Below are 16404 nucleotides of genomic sequence, written 5' to 3' on the forward strand. Positions count from 1 at the left end.
CCTGCACTCGCTGCTCCTATTCTCACTAACTCTAAATGCTCAAAAAATTATGTTGCCAAATCATTTTTTAACTAGTTTATTGAAATTAAAAAAAGACTTATAAAACTGAAGAGGAACGCTTAAGAGAACTTTACAGAAAGCAACAACTTGCTAACAAACAGATTAGGCAGTCGATTGGAATTGGACAGTTTGCAATCCTATAACACACATGTGGACTCCTCAGTCTCCTCTTGCCACGTACTTTAGAACCACCCCAAAAAGAATCCTATAAAAATTGCTTCAAAGCCCCTTTTGCATTGCAATAGTGCAGCAAACCACAAGTAAACAATCTCCTGTTAACCTGTTATTTCAAATATAGACTGAAAAGGCAACAGGCAATTTTGTGCAATTCCATTTTAACAAACTTTGAAGTTGAAATATCAAATCTACACAGTGCTGTCCCTTCACAGAAGGCAGGGAGCTGCTGGGTCATCATGTAGGGAGGCGTCCCCGGCTCTGTAGGCTGTGGAAGTGGGCTTCCTTCAGGATCTGGTTGATGTGGAAGTAAGGACCTTGGCTTAGTGCAGACTGCTCGTGGAAGGGCTGGGAGGAGACAGGGCTGGATCCTGCAATCCTGGGGTTGAGGCTGGACTCTGCTCTGTCGGGGCTGTTGATGCTGCTGCTGCTACAGCTGCTGCTGCTGCTGCTGCTCCCGCTGTCACTGCTGGAGGACTGGGACACACAGAGGGTGAACAGCAACATCAGACACTTCCTCCTCACCCCACAGAAGCAAGCCTTTAGAATAAACCCCTCCCTTGCACACTTCCAGCCCGATGGAGTGATTAAATCCACCTTGGCACGGAGAGGTTGTTGTTGCCCATAGCAGTGTCACAGAGCTGAAGGGACAAGCCTTCAGCTGGGGTGCAGTGACCTCCGGGGTGTTGGATCTCAATCCTCCCCAGTTAAACCCTCACTCTGCCCCCAAGCCCACGCTTGCACTAGTGAAGTTTGCTGGGGTGATCCGAGAATTGGAAAATAAAGAACATTCCCAGGAGCTGCAGTGCCAGTGCAGGCAGGGCAGGGTTGGCACTAGAGGTTTGAGGGGAGCACCATGCAAAGCTCTTTCCTACAAGGCAACCCCAAAGTGAGATCTGAAGCATCCAAAGCAAGAGCTGTGAGAAACAAATGCACACAAGACCCACTTGAAGTCTTTGAACACCCTACCATCGATACTCTCCTCCCAGTTAAGCACTCCATGGCACAGTTAACTGGAAGTGTTCCACAGCAATTCCACACCAATTTACTCAACATGACAGTGAAAGAGCAACAGGCACTGAGGAATTGCTCATGCAGGAAAAAGAACTCAGCATTTGACTGGGGTAAGAGGCCAGGGCTCATTTGCCAGCATTTAGGACAACCACATTTCATGGGCATGGCTGGAAGAGCATTTGCCATCATCATAAGGGATTCAAAGACATAAAACACCACTTAAGGGCTGATAAGGAAAGGTTCCATTAGTTCCAGTTTTAGTCTGTGTGATCTGCTGGTCAGGACCTGCAAATATCTGGGTGAGTCAATCAGCAAGTGGCTACTCTGCCACCCCATAAATGATTCATAAAAGCAGACAGAGTAAGTGACAGCAGCTAAAAAAATCGATATTTTTGTAAGGATTAAGCCACACAAGTCACAGCTTTGTGGCCACATCAGAAGAGGACAAATTTCACTAAATCCTCAGGGATTTACCACTCAGCACCACTTCCAGAAGGGCTTCACCTGGAGTAAATCAGGAATGGTGCAAGCTGCACCCAGCACTGTGTGCGTAAATCAGGAATGGTGCAAACTGCACCCAGCACTGTGTGCGTAAATCAGGAATGGTGCAAACTGCACCCAGCACTGTGTGTGTAAATCAGGAATGGTGCAAACTGCACCCAGCACTGTGTGTGTAAATCAGGAATGGTGCAAACTGCACCCAGCAGCATGTCTGGAGTAAATCACACAGCCAGCAGCGTGTGCAGTGCCCAGGGAGGCACTGTGGATGTTTGGGTAGAACACAACCCTCCCCCCGGCCCTGATCCACCATCGACCCTGACCATCCAACCCTGACAAATTCCTTTGTTTTGCTAAGCACCAAAAACGCTTCAGCTCTGTGGGAGCACAGCAAGCCAAGCCAAGGGCCCCGGGCTGCAGAGGGGAGAGAAACACAGCGGGGTCATTGCCCAGGGAGCAGAGCTGGAACCACGGGAGCCAGCAGCCCCTCTGCCCACAGCAGAGAGGGAGAGAGCCCGGCAGCACAGGGAGGAGCTGGGGTGTGCTGGGCTGTCGCAGAGCAGCACAAAGAGTCACACGCGATGCCGAGGGGTCCCGGCAGCCTCGGAGAGAAACCCACCGCACAGGACACTTTGTTTCCTTTTAGTCTGCGCTCCTTAGTGGGCTTCGTTACAGCCACCTTCTGCAAATCAAGGTAAAAATCCAAATGAGAACCGGGCCTGGCTCGCTGCTCACGTTTCACATCTCTACAAACATTTTCCAGCTGTTAGCGGTGAGTGTTCTGTGCATCTCAGAGCTGGCAGCGTGTCCTGGGACGTGCTTCTGACACCTCAGGCTGGTGACAGGGGGGGTTGGTCACACCCTCTTTATTTCCAGTTCTCTAAGGCAAAGGTTCACTAGCACTGGCACCCCTCCATCACTGCCCACGTCACACGGAGCACCTACCATGTCCCCAGGCTGTGGTGCACACTCTGAAACGCATTTGGACTACAATCAGACAAGAAAAGAATCCTTAAAGTCATCAAGTCAGCAAGACAGGCATCAACAAAGCTTTACAGGGGCAAAGGAAAGCAGCCCAGTGGTATTTATGAATACTTCAGCTATCAAAAGCAGCCCACTGATATTTATGAATACTTCAGTTATCATAAGGGCATCTTCAAGGTTTACTGGGCTCATTAACCCTTAACATCACACTTCAAGTTTTAAAACAAACAAATGTCCTGTTAAATGTGCAGATCTGGGACAATCCCTCGGGACAGGAACTGCAGAAGGAGCCACTCGACCCCTGCTGCTCTCAATGCCTTCAAGAGGAGTTTAACAGAGCCACGATCTGGTTTTAGCCAGAACTGAAGAGCAGCCCTTCCCTGGACAGTGGGGGACAAGAACTTTGATTTGATCTGTGCCAAGAACCCGGCAGTGTTTCACTCCTGCCCTGAACAAAGAGGAACTGTGAGAAACTGGGGTTTGCAGAAGTTGTTCAGGAAGGAAAGGGTCAGCCAGAACACTCAGACTCGCTTCCTTCCCTGGGAAAACCAGAGCAAAGGGTTTGCACTGGGGATTGCCCAGACTGCAGAGCTCAGCTGGGAACCTCAGCATTGCCCTTGGAGGATCCACTGCAACCCCAGCACTGGAGGATCCACTGCAACCCCAGCACTGCCCTTGGAGGATCCACTGCAACCCCAGCACTGGAGGATCCACTGCAACCTCAGCATTGGAGGATCCACTGCAACCTCAGCACTGGAGGATCCACTGCAACCTCAGCATTGGAGGATCCACTGCAACCCCAGCACTGGAGGATTCACTGCAACCCCAGCATTGCCCTTGGAGGATCCACTGCAACCTCAGCATTGGAGGATCCACTGCAACCCCAGCACTGGAGGATCCACTGCAACCCCAGCACTGGAGGATCCACTGCAACCCCAGCATTGGAGGATCCACTGCAACCTCAGCATTGGAGGATTCACTGCAACCTCAGCATTGGAGGATCCACTGCAACCTCAGCATTGGAGGATCCACTGCAACCTCTCCTGGCCTGATCTGGGGACAAACAATGGATTTCTAACCAAACACAGGGCAAACAACACAGCTGAGCTCCTGGAAAAGGGAGGACAGGCTGAACAGGAAGGGAAATTCCATGGCAAAGGCTCTGCCTTGCTAATGTTTAACCCTGGCTGCAGCTGCAGCCCTGTGGCTGTGCCTGGCCAAGGACTGAGCCCAGGACAGAGGTTTCTGTCACCTGTGAGTGGCCTCTCCAGAGCACCAGGAATGGCACATCCTTACAGCAAGTGCCCAAAAAGCAGCGCTGGTGGAGACTGAAGAGAATCTGTTTGCATCCTGGGGAAGCTGGAAGTGCTGCCTGTCCTGGGTGAAAGGACAATGCAGAGGCAGAAAACAGCAAATCCTCTGGAACTGGATGTGATGTGGATGGGCAAATCAGGGACTGAGGGGTAACATCACAGAACTGCCCAGGTCTGAACTGCCACTGAGGAAAAACCTCCCTTCACCTCATTCTCCAGAGCAAAACGTGCAAGACAAAAATAATGGGAAGAGATCCTGGCAAAAAACACTGCCTGACCGCCATCAGGCTTAAAGTTAAAGCACTGCCTGACTGCCCATCCTGAGGCTGTGCTCTCAAAGAGGCCTCACTCTGCAAGAGAGAACAGTCAGTTTGAACCAAAACAGCCCACAGGAATCAGGACTTTGGGTAATGTTTCACAAAAGGCAGGTGTGCAATGCCCTGTGATGAAAAGCAACTCTCCTGTGCTCTTGGAAGTCCCAGATTGCTCCCACTCCCCTTTTCCAGGCAACATCCCAAATCCAGGGGGATTTTAACCAGCTAGAGGTGTATTTGCACACAGCAAACTAAATGCAAGTGTTGCAAAGTGGCTGAGACTTTCCAAGCAGCACCAATGAGCACAAGGATTTCTCCCCTTGGCACAGGAAGTCCTTAACCAAATGTTGGAATAACCCAGATTTAATCTCGTGGCTTGAATTTCTGGGCATGCTCAGCTGAGGGATCTGACAAGAAAAACAAGCCAAAAAAAAAAAACCAAAAAGCAAAAAAAGATCCATTCATCAGGAGAAAACATTGGGAAATCTGTTCAGTGCTGTTTGAGAAGCTGTGCCCACATTCCTCAGCAGGGAGAGCTCCTCCCTGCCTCACACCAGGGTTCAATGAGTTAAAACCAGGCTTTACCAGGCAAGTGCATGCAAGAAGCAGGGTCTGTGTTAGGCTGAGCTGCTCCAGGGCTGCTGTCACCCCTGGTGTGTGGCACTGCCAGCCCTGCCCCATCACCAGGTGCTCACACTGCAAGCAAAGGTGCTGCTTCTGGCACTCACCATTTCCTGACATCCTTAATTTCATTAGTGCCACTGCAATCCCTGGTGCCACACTAAATCCGTGCCAAAGCTGCTTTGGCTTTCCCTGCCCTACACACACCGAGGGCTCTGACCTGTGGGACAAGTGATGCAGGGTCAGCTGGCACAAAGCAGACTGCTGCTCCCAAAAAACCCCAAAATGCAGAGTTTCCCTCCTGAAAACACAGCAGCTTCCATCCCTTTGTGATGGAGAGCAGCTCTTAGGGCATTTCCAGCATTCCTGTCACTTAATCTACTTGTCCAGGTTAATAGAGAGTTTCCCTCACAACAGGAATGTAGAAATATCCATTTCCAGATTGTAAAAGAGCTCCAAGTTACACACCAACTAAATATTTTCTGCAAAGTACAACTAAAAGTTGAATAATTGAGCTAATTCTCTCACAACAGGAATGTAGAAATATATATCTGAAATCATTTCCAGATTGTAAAAGAGCTCCAAGTTACACAGCAACTAAATGTTTTCTGTTTTTCAATTAACAGTTGAATAATTGATGTAATTCCATAATAATTCAGACTGTAATTGCTCATTACAATCCACCTTCAAAGTGAGGCGGCTCTGAAAAACTGAGGATGTTTCCAAAACGTTCAAAGAAATTAATTTCATTAACTTCAGAGTGCTCTGCACCCTTTTTCCATGAATGTTTTACAACACAAGGACATGGCTCACAGTGAATTTTCAGGTGAATCACCCAGGTGACATCTGGCAGCAGTTGGGAAATCAGCAATTTATTTTTTTTAAGACAAGAAATCTCATATTACACTGAGAAAACACCTGTCTGGTGAGGGGTAAGAACAAGACAGTTTATCCCACGTCCAGCAAAAAAAAAAAAAGGAAAATATGAGAAAAAAACCAATGAGGTTTGAGTTTGTCTTGCTTAAACTGAGCAGCTCTACCAGAGCATTTTTTGCACATCAGATAAGGCCTGCCCGGAATGTGTTTTGTCTTTCTCCCACAAATAATCACCTCCCTGTGAGCAAAGGCAAAGCTGATGGTCAGGCACAGTGAGCACAGGGACACATCCCCCCAGCTCTGGGCACAGCTCAGCCCAAACCAAACCAAACAAATGGAAATTCTTTCCTTTCCCTGGGTGCTGCAAGGCAGGATTTGAAATTTCCTCCCAGAAATATTCAGGCCAGGCATAACCAGGCTCACTGGGAATGCTGATTTCCAAGCTGATTTCAATCTCTGATGTCACCAAGCCAAAGCTCACGCCCTCAAGCACAAAGCTATGAAATAAAAATGAAAATAAATGCACAGATATTGAAATGCAGCCTGGCTTTGGCTGGGAAGGCTCTCACCTCAGTGTCCCACGAGTCCTGCAGGACAGAGCTCCTGGTGCTACGTTTGCTCTGGGGAACGTGACCATCCTCTTCAGGGCCATTCCTCCTCCTCTTCCTGCAGGGAGAGGAAATGATCATGGAAAGAAAGCTCACTGAAAGCTCAAGAAACAGCTCATTAATCCATGTCCTCTGAAGGCACCCAAAAATGCAGGGATAAATGAATGCACGGTGTCCCCAGCCCCCTGAGGTGCTGTGGGCTCCCACATTCCCCAGAGAAAAGGATCCTGCTCCTCACAAGATGTTTCCTATCGGTTTAAGGGACCTGGATTAAAACCATCCTTCAGAATAAACTCATTTAACAACTGCCAGCCTTGCAGATGTAGAAATAATCCCTGGGCTCAGAGTGACACCTGGCAGGCTGGGGACAGCCCTGGGACGAGTGGCACTGAGCACATCTCCAATGATTCACCTGCTCTCACCGCCCCACAAGGACTCTTCAGCCTCTCCCCTCTGTTTGGAGTCACATTCCAAAGCAATCACATCTCCCAGGTGGAAATGAGGTTTTGTCAGGAAACATCTTGTGCAAAACAAACTCTTCCCTGTCTCTGATGCATTTCCCACCCTCTCATGGCACCTTGCACTGTCTGGCACGGTGGGTGCAGGCTTTAACCTCATTTTTATCCAGATCTTTGCAGGCATCGAGGCAAAGCAGAGCTGGGAGGAGGACAGTGCTGATATTCCCAGATTGCAGGAGATAAAGGGAACACCTCAACGACCAGGCTGGACAGGAGCTGGGACAAGCTGGGGCAGTGGGAGGTGGCACTGAAGGTCACTCCCAGCCCACGATTGGTGATTCTGTGCCACCAACACAGCAGCAGCTGCTCCCCAGCAGCCTCCCAGAATTCCCACACAAACATCAAACGATTCCTCCCCACCCCACAAACACGACGACGAGTCAGCCAGGATCCAAAAAAACACGGGATGGAGCCGTTTTGGTGTGCCTAAAATTAACCCGTGCTCGGATGAGTCAAAACACACTCGAGGGAGGCATTCAAAGGTATTTATAACCGGCTCCTCTCTGTGCAGCAGGCTCTGGCCCACGCCTACAGCCCAGAGCTGCCTCGCTGCTCCCCATCCCTGAATGGCAGGCACCGAACGCTGTCCGTCTGTCCGGGATCGCTCTCTGGGCAAGGGATTTTCCTCTGGAGCCTCTGGCTCCTTCTTCCCCAACCCCTGCAGTGACCTCGGGGCTTGGGGCACCCCGGGTGTTTGTGCCCATGGCAGGGGGAGCACGGGATGGGCTTTAGGGTCTCTTCCACCCCATTCCCCAACTCCACAATCCCCCACGATCCCCCAGCTTCTCCCCCACATCCCTCATCTTCCTCCCCACATCCCGTGGTAGGGGGAACACGGCCCGGGCTTTAGGGTCCCTTCCACCCCATTCTCCGACCCCACGATCCCCCACAACAAATTCCCACCTGCCCCACGATCCCTCGTGGGGGATTTCTCCCCCACATCCCATGGCAGGGGTGGGATAGGATGGGCTTTGGAGTCCTTTTCACCCCATTCCTTGACTCACGATCCCCCCTCAGCCTCTCAGCTCCCACCTGCCCCACGATCCCTCAGCTTCTCCCTCACATCCCATAGCAGGGGCGGCACAGGACGGGCTTTAAGGTTTTCCACCCCATTCTCCGACCCCACGATCCCCGTCAGCCCCTCAGCGCCCACCCACCCCACGATCCCTCGGCTTCTCCCCCGCATGCCCTCACCCTCCGGAGCGCCCCCAGCCTCCCCGACCCCCGCAGCCCCACTGAACCCTCCGAGCGCTCGGTGTCCGCTCTCCCCTTCCCCTCAGCGCGGCCGCTCCTTCCCCCGCTCCCTCAGGCCTCGCCGCCCTCACGCACCTCTGTCTCGCTCCCCGCTCGCTCGGCAGCGGCTGCCGGCAGCTCATGGCGGGCGGGAGCGCGGCGGGGCGGGCGGAGGGGCCGCGCTGAGCGGGACAGGCCGCGCCGAGGGGCGGAGGCCGCGCTGAGGGGCGGCAGCGCGGCCCTGCCCGGCCCCGAGCGCCGCTTCCGCCGCGTCCGCCGCTTCCGCCGCCTCGCCCCCGTGACGTCACGGCGTGCGCCGGGGCGGGGGGCCGGGACATTGTGACGTCACAGCGCCGCCGCGCGGGCGGGCTTTGTGACGTCAGCGGGGCGGTTCCGGTGCCGGTGATGGCGGCGGGGACGGAGCTGTGCCCGCACTGCGGGCGGCCCTTCAAGCGGCTCCGCGCGCACCTCCCGCACTGCAAGGCAGCACCGGCAGCGAGCCCCGGGCCGGGCCCCGGCAGCACCGCGAGGCCCGTCCCGAGCAGTGCCCGAGATGCCCGCCCGAGCCCCGCCAGCGCACCGGGATCGAACCCCCAGCACTCCGCCGCCAGCGGCAGCGCCCCGGAGCCGAGCCCAGCGCCGCGTCCCCGCCCGGCCCCCGGTACCGGCCCCGCCTGCCCCGATGCCGACCCCGCCGCACCCGGTTCCGGCCCCGGCGCGGTGCAGGACGTGGCCCGCAGCCTGGACCTGCACCCCGAGGAGGTGGAGGATGTGCCCCAGAGGCTGCGGGAGGGGGTGAAGGTGGTGATCGAGAAGCACCGAGCCAGGGTGGTCCGGGAGAAGGAGCCGCGGAGCCGCGGGGAACGCACGGAGCCCGGCCCCGCTCCCCGCAAATCTGCCCCGAAATCCCGGAGCAAGGAGGCGCCGAGCCAGGGAACCGCGGGGAGCGGGAGCTCCAAGGGAGGGAAAAGCGGCTTAAAGGCGACAAAGACACCGCGAGAGCCCGCTGAGAGCGGCGACAGCCCCGGTGACCTCGTCCAGAAGAAGGGAAGAGACAAACCCCGAGCAGGAGCGGAGCGGGTGCAGATGGAAACTGGGGAGCGATCTGAACCCCCCGTGTGTGCTCTGCACCCCCGGAGCCTCCGGCTGGCACCGGCGGAGCCCATCGGAGCTCACGGCTGGGGGACAGCCGGGAATGAGCTGGGGCTGCCAGGGGCGGCAGTGCCCGAGCCCACCGTGAGCACAGCCCCGGGGCTGGCATTGCAAACCCAGCCCATCCTGGGGCTGGCTCTGCCCCTTACACCCCAAACCCAGCCCGGCCCGAGGCTGGCTTTGCCCCACACACCCCAAATCCAGCCCACCGTGAGCCCAGGGCTGGCTCTGCCCTGCACACCCCAAATCCAGCCCAACCTGAGCCCAGCTCTGCCCCTCACACCCCAAACCCAGCCCGGCCCGAGGCTGGCTTTGCCCCACACACCCCAAATCCAGCCCACCGTGAGCCCAGGGTTGGCTCTGCCCTGCACACCCCAAATCCAGCCCAACCTGAGCCCAGCTCTGCCCCTCACACCCCAAACCCAGCCCCTCTGCTCCGCCCGGGGCTTGGAGTGGTTTCCAGAATTGTATCCCGAGTCAGGAGGGCTGAGGATGTTTCCAGGGAGTCGATTCCACGAGGATGTGAGGATCACGGTGGAGACAGCCAGGGGTGGATTGGCTCAGGGGCAGCAAGGTAATGAAAACCTCCCTGCTGGGATGTGCTGGAATGGCAGAGGGAATGGGAGAGGAGGGGCAGGGAACAGGAGAGGAAGAGGAGGGATTGGGAAAAGAGGGGTAGGGAATGGGAAAGGAGGGGTAGGGAATGGGAAAAGAGGGGTAGGGAATGGGAAAGGAGGGGTAGGGAATGCTGGGCTTGCCCAGGGAAGGATCCAGGAGAATCCAAGGAGCTTTACCTGGGCCTCCTCCAGCCTGCAACACCAATGGGTGATGTTTTTATGGAGTCTTGGGCTGATGGAGCCCAAACTCTGTGGCAGGAGTGATTCCCTCTCCTTTTCCCAGCCCAAAAGGCACCTCCCATGCCATCCCAGCAGAGAGCCCTCGTGGCTGTGACCAGGCTGTGTCACCCTGCAGGTCCCCTCGCCGACAGGCCCCTGATGGAGGTGAGGCTGGGCGAGCTGCACACCTGGATCAGCACCTGCAGCTTCTCTGCCCAGGGGCTGCTGGGAGCAGTGCAGAGAGGTGAGAACTCCTGGCTTTTGGGGCACATCCATCCCACTTCCCTGGTTTACTTTGTTCAAATAGCCAGCCTGGATCTTTACAAAGCACAAGTCATGGGGTGATGGAAGGGACCAGAAGGATGATCCAGTGCCATCCCCTGCCCTCCACTGTCCCAGGTGGCTCCAAACCCCATCCAGCCTGGCCTGGGGCACTGCCAGGGATCCAGGGGCAGCCACAGCTCCTCTGGGCACCCTGTGCCAGCGCCTCACCCCTCACAAGGAACAGTTCCTTCCCATCCATCATCCCACCAATCCCTGCCCTCTGGCACTGGGAATAAACAAACAAACCTCCCCAACACTTTGGCTGTGTAAAGTCACAGGGAAGCAGTGAATTCCCAAGGGCAGCCCATGATTTACCCCTCTCCTTTCTCTCCCAACAGCCTGGGGCAGTTACTGTGCCAAGTACATCCACGTGAAGCAGGGGGGACCTGCTGGAATCTCCATGCTCCTGGCTGGCTACTGCCTACTCAGCTATGGCTGGAACTATCAGCACTTCAGTAAGGCTTCCTGTTTCAGGAATTCTTCCTCTTGCAGCACTTGGAAAGTCTGTTTAGCACTCCTGTTAATTAAAGCTCTGGATCAGCTATGGCTGGAACTATCAGCACTTCAGTAAGATTTCCTATTTCAGGAATTCTTCCTTTTGCAACACTTGGAAACACTGTTTAGCATCCCTGTTAATTAAAGCTCTGAAATGAAATTGTTTAAACACTCCCCATTTAATCCCAGAGCTCAGAGAGCAGGATTCTCTAGGTGGGCAGAGGAATTTGCTTAATAAAAGTGCTGATAGCAGCTGCTGACTCACAGCTTCTCCCTGGAGAAGAACCAGGATTGTCAGGAGCACTTGGAAAAGCCCACACGGGGCAGAGGGAGGAGACGTTCCACCAATCCTGACAGATTACAAGGAATTTGGGGGTGTTTGGGTGGTTCCAAACACAGAAACAGAAGCTGCACTTGGACTGGAGCCCCCAAACAGATCCCTGTGTTGACCCTAGGATTTTTTCCTCTCTGTTCTTCCAGAGCAGCACCGCTGGAGAAAATACCACTGAAGGAGCTGGAGCGGCAGCCAGGGAACAGCCCCAGCTTTGGGGAGGCAGCAGAGCAGCCAGGAGCAGCAGCCCAGCAGGAATTCCCAGCTGCAGGGGCCTGGCTGGGGCTGCAGCTGAGGAGGAGCTGCTTTCAGGTCGGCTGGTGTGGCACAGAGGTGACAGGGACAGCCTGTGCTCACCCCTCCGTGGTCAGGCAGCTTTAATAGTGAAGTGAGAAAGCTTTAAAGGGATCTGTGGGGGCAGGAGAGCTCCTGGAGCCTGCAGAGTCCCTGATCCCTTGTTTGGGACAGGGGACAGCACCTTGTCCTGAGCTGTCATTAGAGATTATGTGACAATTCTGCTGTAGCTGAGTGGATTTCAACCCCAAGAACCATTCCCTTTAAATTCAGAGCTGTGCCTGGCCCTGCCCAGTTTGTACTCACCCAGTTTGTACTGGTGGGACTGGCCAGGACCTGTGTGAAGGCACTGAAGCAGCAGCTCAGACCACAACACCCCAATTCTGGGATAGAAAACTCCATGGGATGAGCTGCTGTGCCCAAAGGGCAAACCAGGACAGTCAGCAGTGCTAGTTGGAGCCTGCCATCCCCAGACATGTCTGGGAAAGGGTTGCTCATGTTCCAGGCATGAAGAGCAAAAAAAAAAAAAAAAAGAGCCAAGAATTAAAAGTCTGAGCTCTTTATTCTGCAGAGTGCAGTAGTGCTGTGACCGAGGTGCTGCACCAAAAACTCTCTCACCAGCAATAAAAACCTGCGTGGATTTTCCTTTCCTGCTTGGGTTGTGATCTCAGACGTGGTGCTTTGTGCCCCTTTCCCAAGGGATGAGCACATCCCCACCCTCCCTGTGCCCAGGATCCTGGTCCCAGCCAGGCCTGCACCCTTCACACCTTGGCAGTGCTGCTGCTGCCCTCAGCCAGCTGTGCCAGGGGAGCAGCCAGCTGTGCCAGGCCCCGATTGCCATTGCATGCAGTGATTTCTGTGCTGTGAGCTGTGCTGGGCAGACCCTGCTGGCTGTCCCAGTGCTGTGTCCATGCTGTGTGTCCTCCTCATCCTCCTCCTCCTCTCCTGAGCTCTGTGGAGCACTGCAGTCACTTTCCCAGCAGCATTTCCAGCTGAGTCCTCCTGCTCTGGCTGGCACAGGGTCTGGCTGATCCTCTCTGGGGGCACAGGGAAGGGGTTTGTGCTGGATCAGCCCCTGCCACATCCCCATGTGTTCATTTCCACCCCATTTCCAAAGGAATGGGATCGTGGAACAGCCCCCTGAGAGTTCCAATTACACCAAACCTCTGGGGATTTGTTGTTCCCAGTGGTTATTACCTCTGAAATCCCTTCCCCTGCTGGTTCCCACCCCAGCTCCAAACACCACAAGGAAAACACACATTTCCAGTCCAAGAGGCTGTTTGGGAGCACTCTGAGCATCCCCACAGCACCTCCTGTCCCCATCCTCCCCCCAAGGTGACACCACTGCTCCCAGCCGTCCCATTGCCCACGTTCTCTCACCTTGGAGCAGGTGCCTCCCTCCAGCAGGCTCTGGGGGCTCGGGGGGCAGCCCCTGGTGTCCCACAGCTGCCGGGTGCCACGTGCAGGTGGCTCCTTGGCTGGCACGTGCTCACCTCCCCTGTCCTCTGCGGCAGCCAGGTCCCTCTGCACCAGCCTACACGGGCATCCAGCTCCCTGGGGAAAGGGGGCAGGGGGGGCAGTTGGCACCTGCTGCCCCACAGGAGCTGGGGGGCACCTGGGGCATCACCCCCACGGGCACAGGGACAGCAGCTTCACCTTGGATGGGTCTGTGCTGCTCGGCATCAGCCCGGCCTTGAGGCTGGAGGGGACACAGAGGACAGGCAGTTACTGCTTGGGGTGTCCCCAAACCCCCCTGAGGCTCCCCCAGCCCCTCAGGGCTGTCCCCAAACCCACTCGAGGCTCCCCCAGCCCCTCAGGGCTGTTCCCAAACCCCCCTGAGGCCCCCCCACCCCTGTCCCTGCTGTCAGCAGCACAGCCCAGGTGTGGGGTTTGGTTAATTCAGCCGCTTTGTGTCCTTGTCCCTGGCCCTGCAAGGGCCACAGCCACCTCAGAGAGGGGATTTTACCCACCCCAAACCCCACTCCAAGCCCCCCCAGTACGTACTGCACGAATTTGCACTTGGGTCCCTCGGGGCAGAAGCCCACCAGGTAGTTGGCACACATCACCCTCCTCGTGTGCTTGTACTTGCACAGGGGACCTGCCGGGCACAGAGGACGCTCACAGGGACACGAAATTGTGAGAGCTCTGCTTTCCCTGCAGTCCTGAGCCCAAATCCACCCCCTCGGGTCGTGGGCACCATCCCCATCGGGCACCCCTGCCCACCCTGCCCTGCAGCCATGATATTTTCTGAAAAATCCTTTTCTTGGGATTTTTCCTCCTGAGAAGCTGAAAGGCCTCAGGAATAAAATGTAAACAGTGATTATCTGCTGCTGTGGGATGCAACAGGTGCATCTGTGATTGGGCTCATGTGGTTGTTTCTAATTAATGGCCAATCACAGTCAGCCGGCTTGGACAGAGAGTCTGAGCCACAAACCTTTGTTATCATTCTTTCTTTTTCTATTCTTAGCTGGCCTTCTGATGAAATCCTTTCTTCTGTTCCTTTAGTATAGTCTTAATGTAATATATATAATAAAATAATACCATATACATAATAAAATAATAAATCAAGCCTTCTGAAACATGGAGTCAGATCCTCATCTCTTCCCTCAACCTGAGACCCCTTTGAACACCCTCACGCTGCCCCATCCCCTCTGGGCACCCCCTGCCCATCCTCAGCTCACCGTGCCAGCAGAAGCCTCGGTCGTACCAGGGACAGCGCCCGGTGCTGGCGGTGGCACCGGCGTGCAGGAAGGGACAGTCCTCGTTGCTGCACTCCCCTGTGGGGACAAGGCATGGAACACTCGGGACAATGCACAGGGAATGAATCGCGCCAGGATGGGCTGGATCAGAGGAATTGGGGTGCCCTGGGACAGCCCGGTTCGGCTGGGATGGGGGGACAGCGACCCTGGCTGTGTGACAGTGGCACTTCTCCCCGCAGGCAGGAGGTGGCATCAGCCGCTCGCTGCAGGCCAGCCCCGAGGGATGGGACAGGGGTGGGAAGGGGTTCCCTGGGATGCCCAGCCCCGCACCTACCGAACCTGGAGTAGAAATAGCACTCGGGCACCCGGCTGGCATCGTAGCCGTGCAGGAAATCGCAGCCATCGCCCCTCTTGCAGAGCCCTCGCAGCCAATGCTTGCACACGGTGGGCTTGGTCCTGCCGGGCCGGGGGTGGCCCTGGACAGCTGGGACAGCCCTGTCACTGCCAGCGGGTCCCCAATGTCCCCGCTCACCTGGGACAGCCCTGTCACTGCCAGCGGGTCCCCAGTGCCCAGCCCTGGCACTGCCAGCCTGTCCCCAGTGCCCCAGCACACCTGGGACAGCCCTGGCACTGCCAGCCTGTCCCCAGTGCCCAGCCCTGCCTTACCCACAGCCCCAAGAGTGGTCCTGCTCACCTGGGACAGCCCTGGCACTGCCAGCCTGTCCGCAGCAATGCCCAGAGCCAGGACAAAAACCAGCCAGGTTTTGCAGGAGGACAGCAAGAGGAGAACCCCAAAAGCTCCCACAGCCCCAGCACCCCCCAAAAACGCCCCAGCCCTGTCCCCAGCTTACTGTCCACCCCCGGGAAGGGCAGGGGCTGAGCTCTGAGCTGCTCCACATCGGCCTCCGAGTCCAAGCTGATTCTCTCCAGGCCAGCCACCAGCTCCTGCATCATCCCTGCTGCGGGGAGAGCCCAGCAGGGGAAGGGGAAGAGAAAAGGGAAGAGGAAAGGGCACTCCCCAGGGGAAACACAGCTCTCCAAAGGGAGCTCCACGCTCTGCAGGTCCCTGCAGCCTCCCTGGGCCCCAGGAAAACCTTCCTCTTCCTCCTCCTCCTCCCCAGGCAGAGCAGAACCAGCCCCAGCAGCCCTGCAGTGCTGCATTTACAGGGGGGAGCTGCCCACATCTGATCCCAATTTGCAGCCCTGATTGCTGCTGCCCCAGCTGGGGAGCTCAGCCCCCTCCCCTCTCAGCCTCCCCACTCCCACATCTGCTTCTCCTCCAGGAAAGGGGCTGGGTTAACCCCTCACTTCGAGGCCTTGCACAGAGACAAACACGGCCCAGAGTGCTGGGATGGAGCGTTCCAGCAGCACGGGGTGGGTGCTGGGTGTGCTTGGGGTGCTCTGGGCACAGCAGCGCCAGCCCCTGCCCTGCTCTCCAGTGCCTGGCATGACAGAGCCACAGCCCTGGGCTCCTGGAAGGGGCCACACCTTTGCATCCCAACAAATCATGGAGTGGTTTCTTGTGGAATGCTCCTCAGAGCCCTCCTTGCTCCATCCACAGGCAGGGACCCAGCAGCCCCTTCCATCCCTGAGCGCACTTGAACCCCAAGAACCATTCCCTTTAAATTCCCTTAAATCCCTGTGCTCACCCCTCCGTGGTCAGGCAGCTTTAATAGTGAAATGAGAAAGCTTTAAAGGGATCTGTGGGGGCAGGAGAGCTCCTGGAGCCTGCAGAGTCCCTGATCCCTTGTTTGGGACAGAGGACAACACCTTGTCCTGAGCTGTCATTAGAGATTGTGACAATTCTGCTGTAGCTGAGTGGATTTCAACCCCAAGAACCATTCCCTTTAAATTCAGAGCTGTGCCTGGCCCTGCCCAGTTTGTACTGGTGGGACTGGCCAGAACCTGTGTGAAGGCACTGGAGCAGCAGCTCAGACCACAACACCCCATGCTGAGATAGAAAACTCCATGGGATGAGCTGCTGTGCCCAAAGGGCAAAAACCCTTCGCCATGAAAGCTATGGGGCTTTCACAGGTGCCAGGCTCCGGTGGCACATTCTG

The 16404-nt window shown here is 55.9% G+C and overlaps 3 protein-coding genes across 4 annotated transcripts; 1 reads left to right on the forward strand and 2 right to left on the reverse strand.

The window, feature by feature from the left end:
- Positions 1-60: 60 nt before the first annotated feature.
- Positions 61-8389, reverse strand: FAM104A (family with sequence similarity 104 member A). Of its 2 annotated transcripts, XM_054293178.1 has the most exons (4): positions 8310-8389; positions 6424-6520; positions 2366-2428; positions 61-711 (listed from the first exon to the last, which is right to left on the reverse strand). In XM_054293178.1, exons 1-4 carry the CDS (start codon positions 8354-8356, stop codon positions 472-474), a joined length of 447 nt encoding a protein of 148 aa, XP_054149153.1. In that variant the 5' UTR covers positions 8357-8389; the 3' UTR covers positions 61-471. The 2 variants fall into 2 exon arrangements, with proteins under 2 accessions (XP_054149153.1, XP_054149152.1); XM_054293177.1 differs by lacking the exon at positions 2366-2428.
- A 229-nt stretch (positions 8390-8618) lies between these two features.
- CUNH17orf80 (chromosome unknown C17orf80 homolog) lies at positions 8619-11941 on the forward strand. The gene is made up of 5 exons (XM_054293048.1): positions 8619-9449; positions 9702-9939; positions 10338-10445; positions 10864-10980; positions 11501-11941. The coding sequence occupies exons 1-5, from the start codon at positions 8619-8621 to the stop codon at positions 11527-11529; spliced, it is 1323 nt and encodes a 440-aa protein (XP_054149023.1). The 3' UTR covers positions 11530-11941.
- Positions 11660-15298, reverse strand: CPSF4L (cleavage and polyadenylation specific factor 4 like). The gene is made up of 7 exons (XM_054293049.1): positions 15196-15298; positions 14679-14828; positions 14327-14422; positions 13650-13743; positions 13279-13344; positions 13026-13179; positions 11660-11668 (listed from the first exon to the last, which is right to left on the reverse strand). Exons 1-7 carry the CDS (start codon positions 15296-15298, stop codon positions 11660-11662), a joined length of 672 nt encoding a protein of 223 aa, XP_054149024.1.
- Between the last annotated feature and the right edge of the window lie 1106 nt (positions 15299-16404).

This window comes from Melozone crissalis, unplaced genomic scaffold (genome assembly GCF_028551555.1).
Source record: "Melozone crissalis strain CALT ecotype California unplaced genomic scaffold, PUWL_Pcris_2 ptg000129l_1, whole genome shotgun sequence".
In the NCBI taxonomy this organism is placed as follows: Eukaryota; Metazoa; Chordata; class Aves; order Passeriformes; family Passerellidae; genus Melozone; species Melozone crissalis.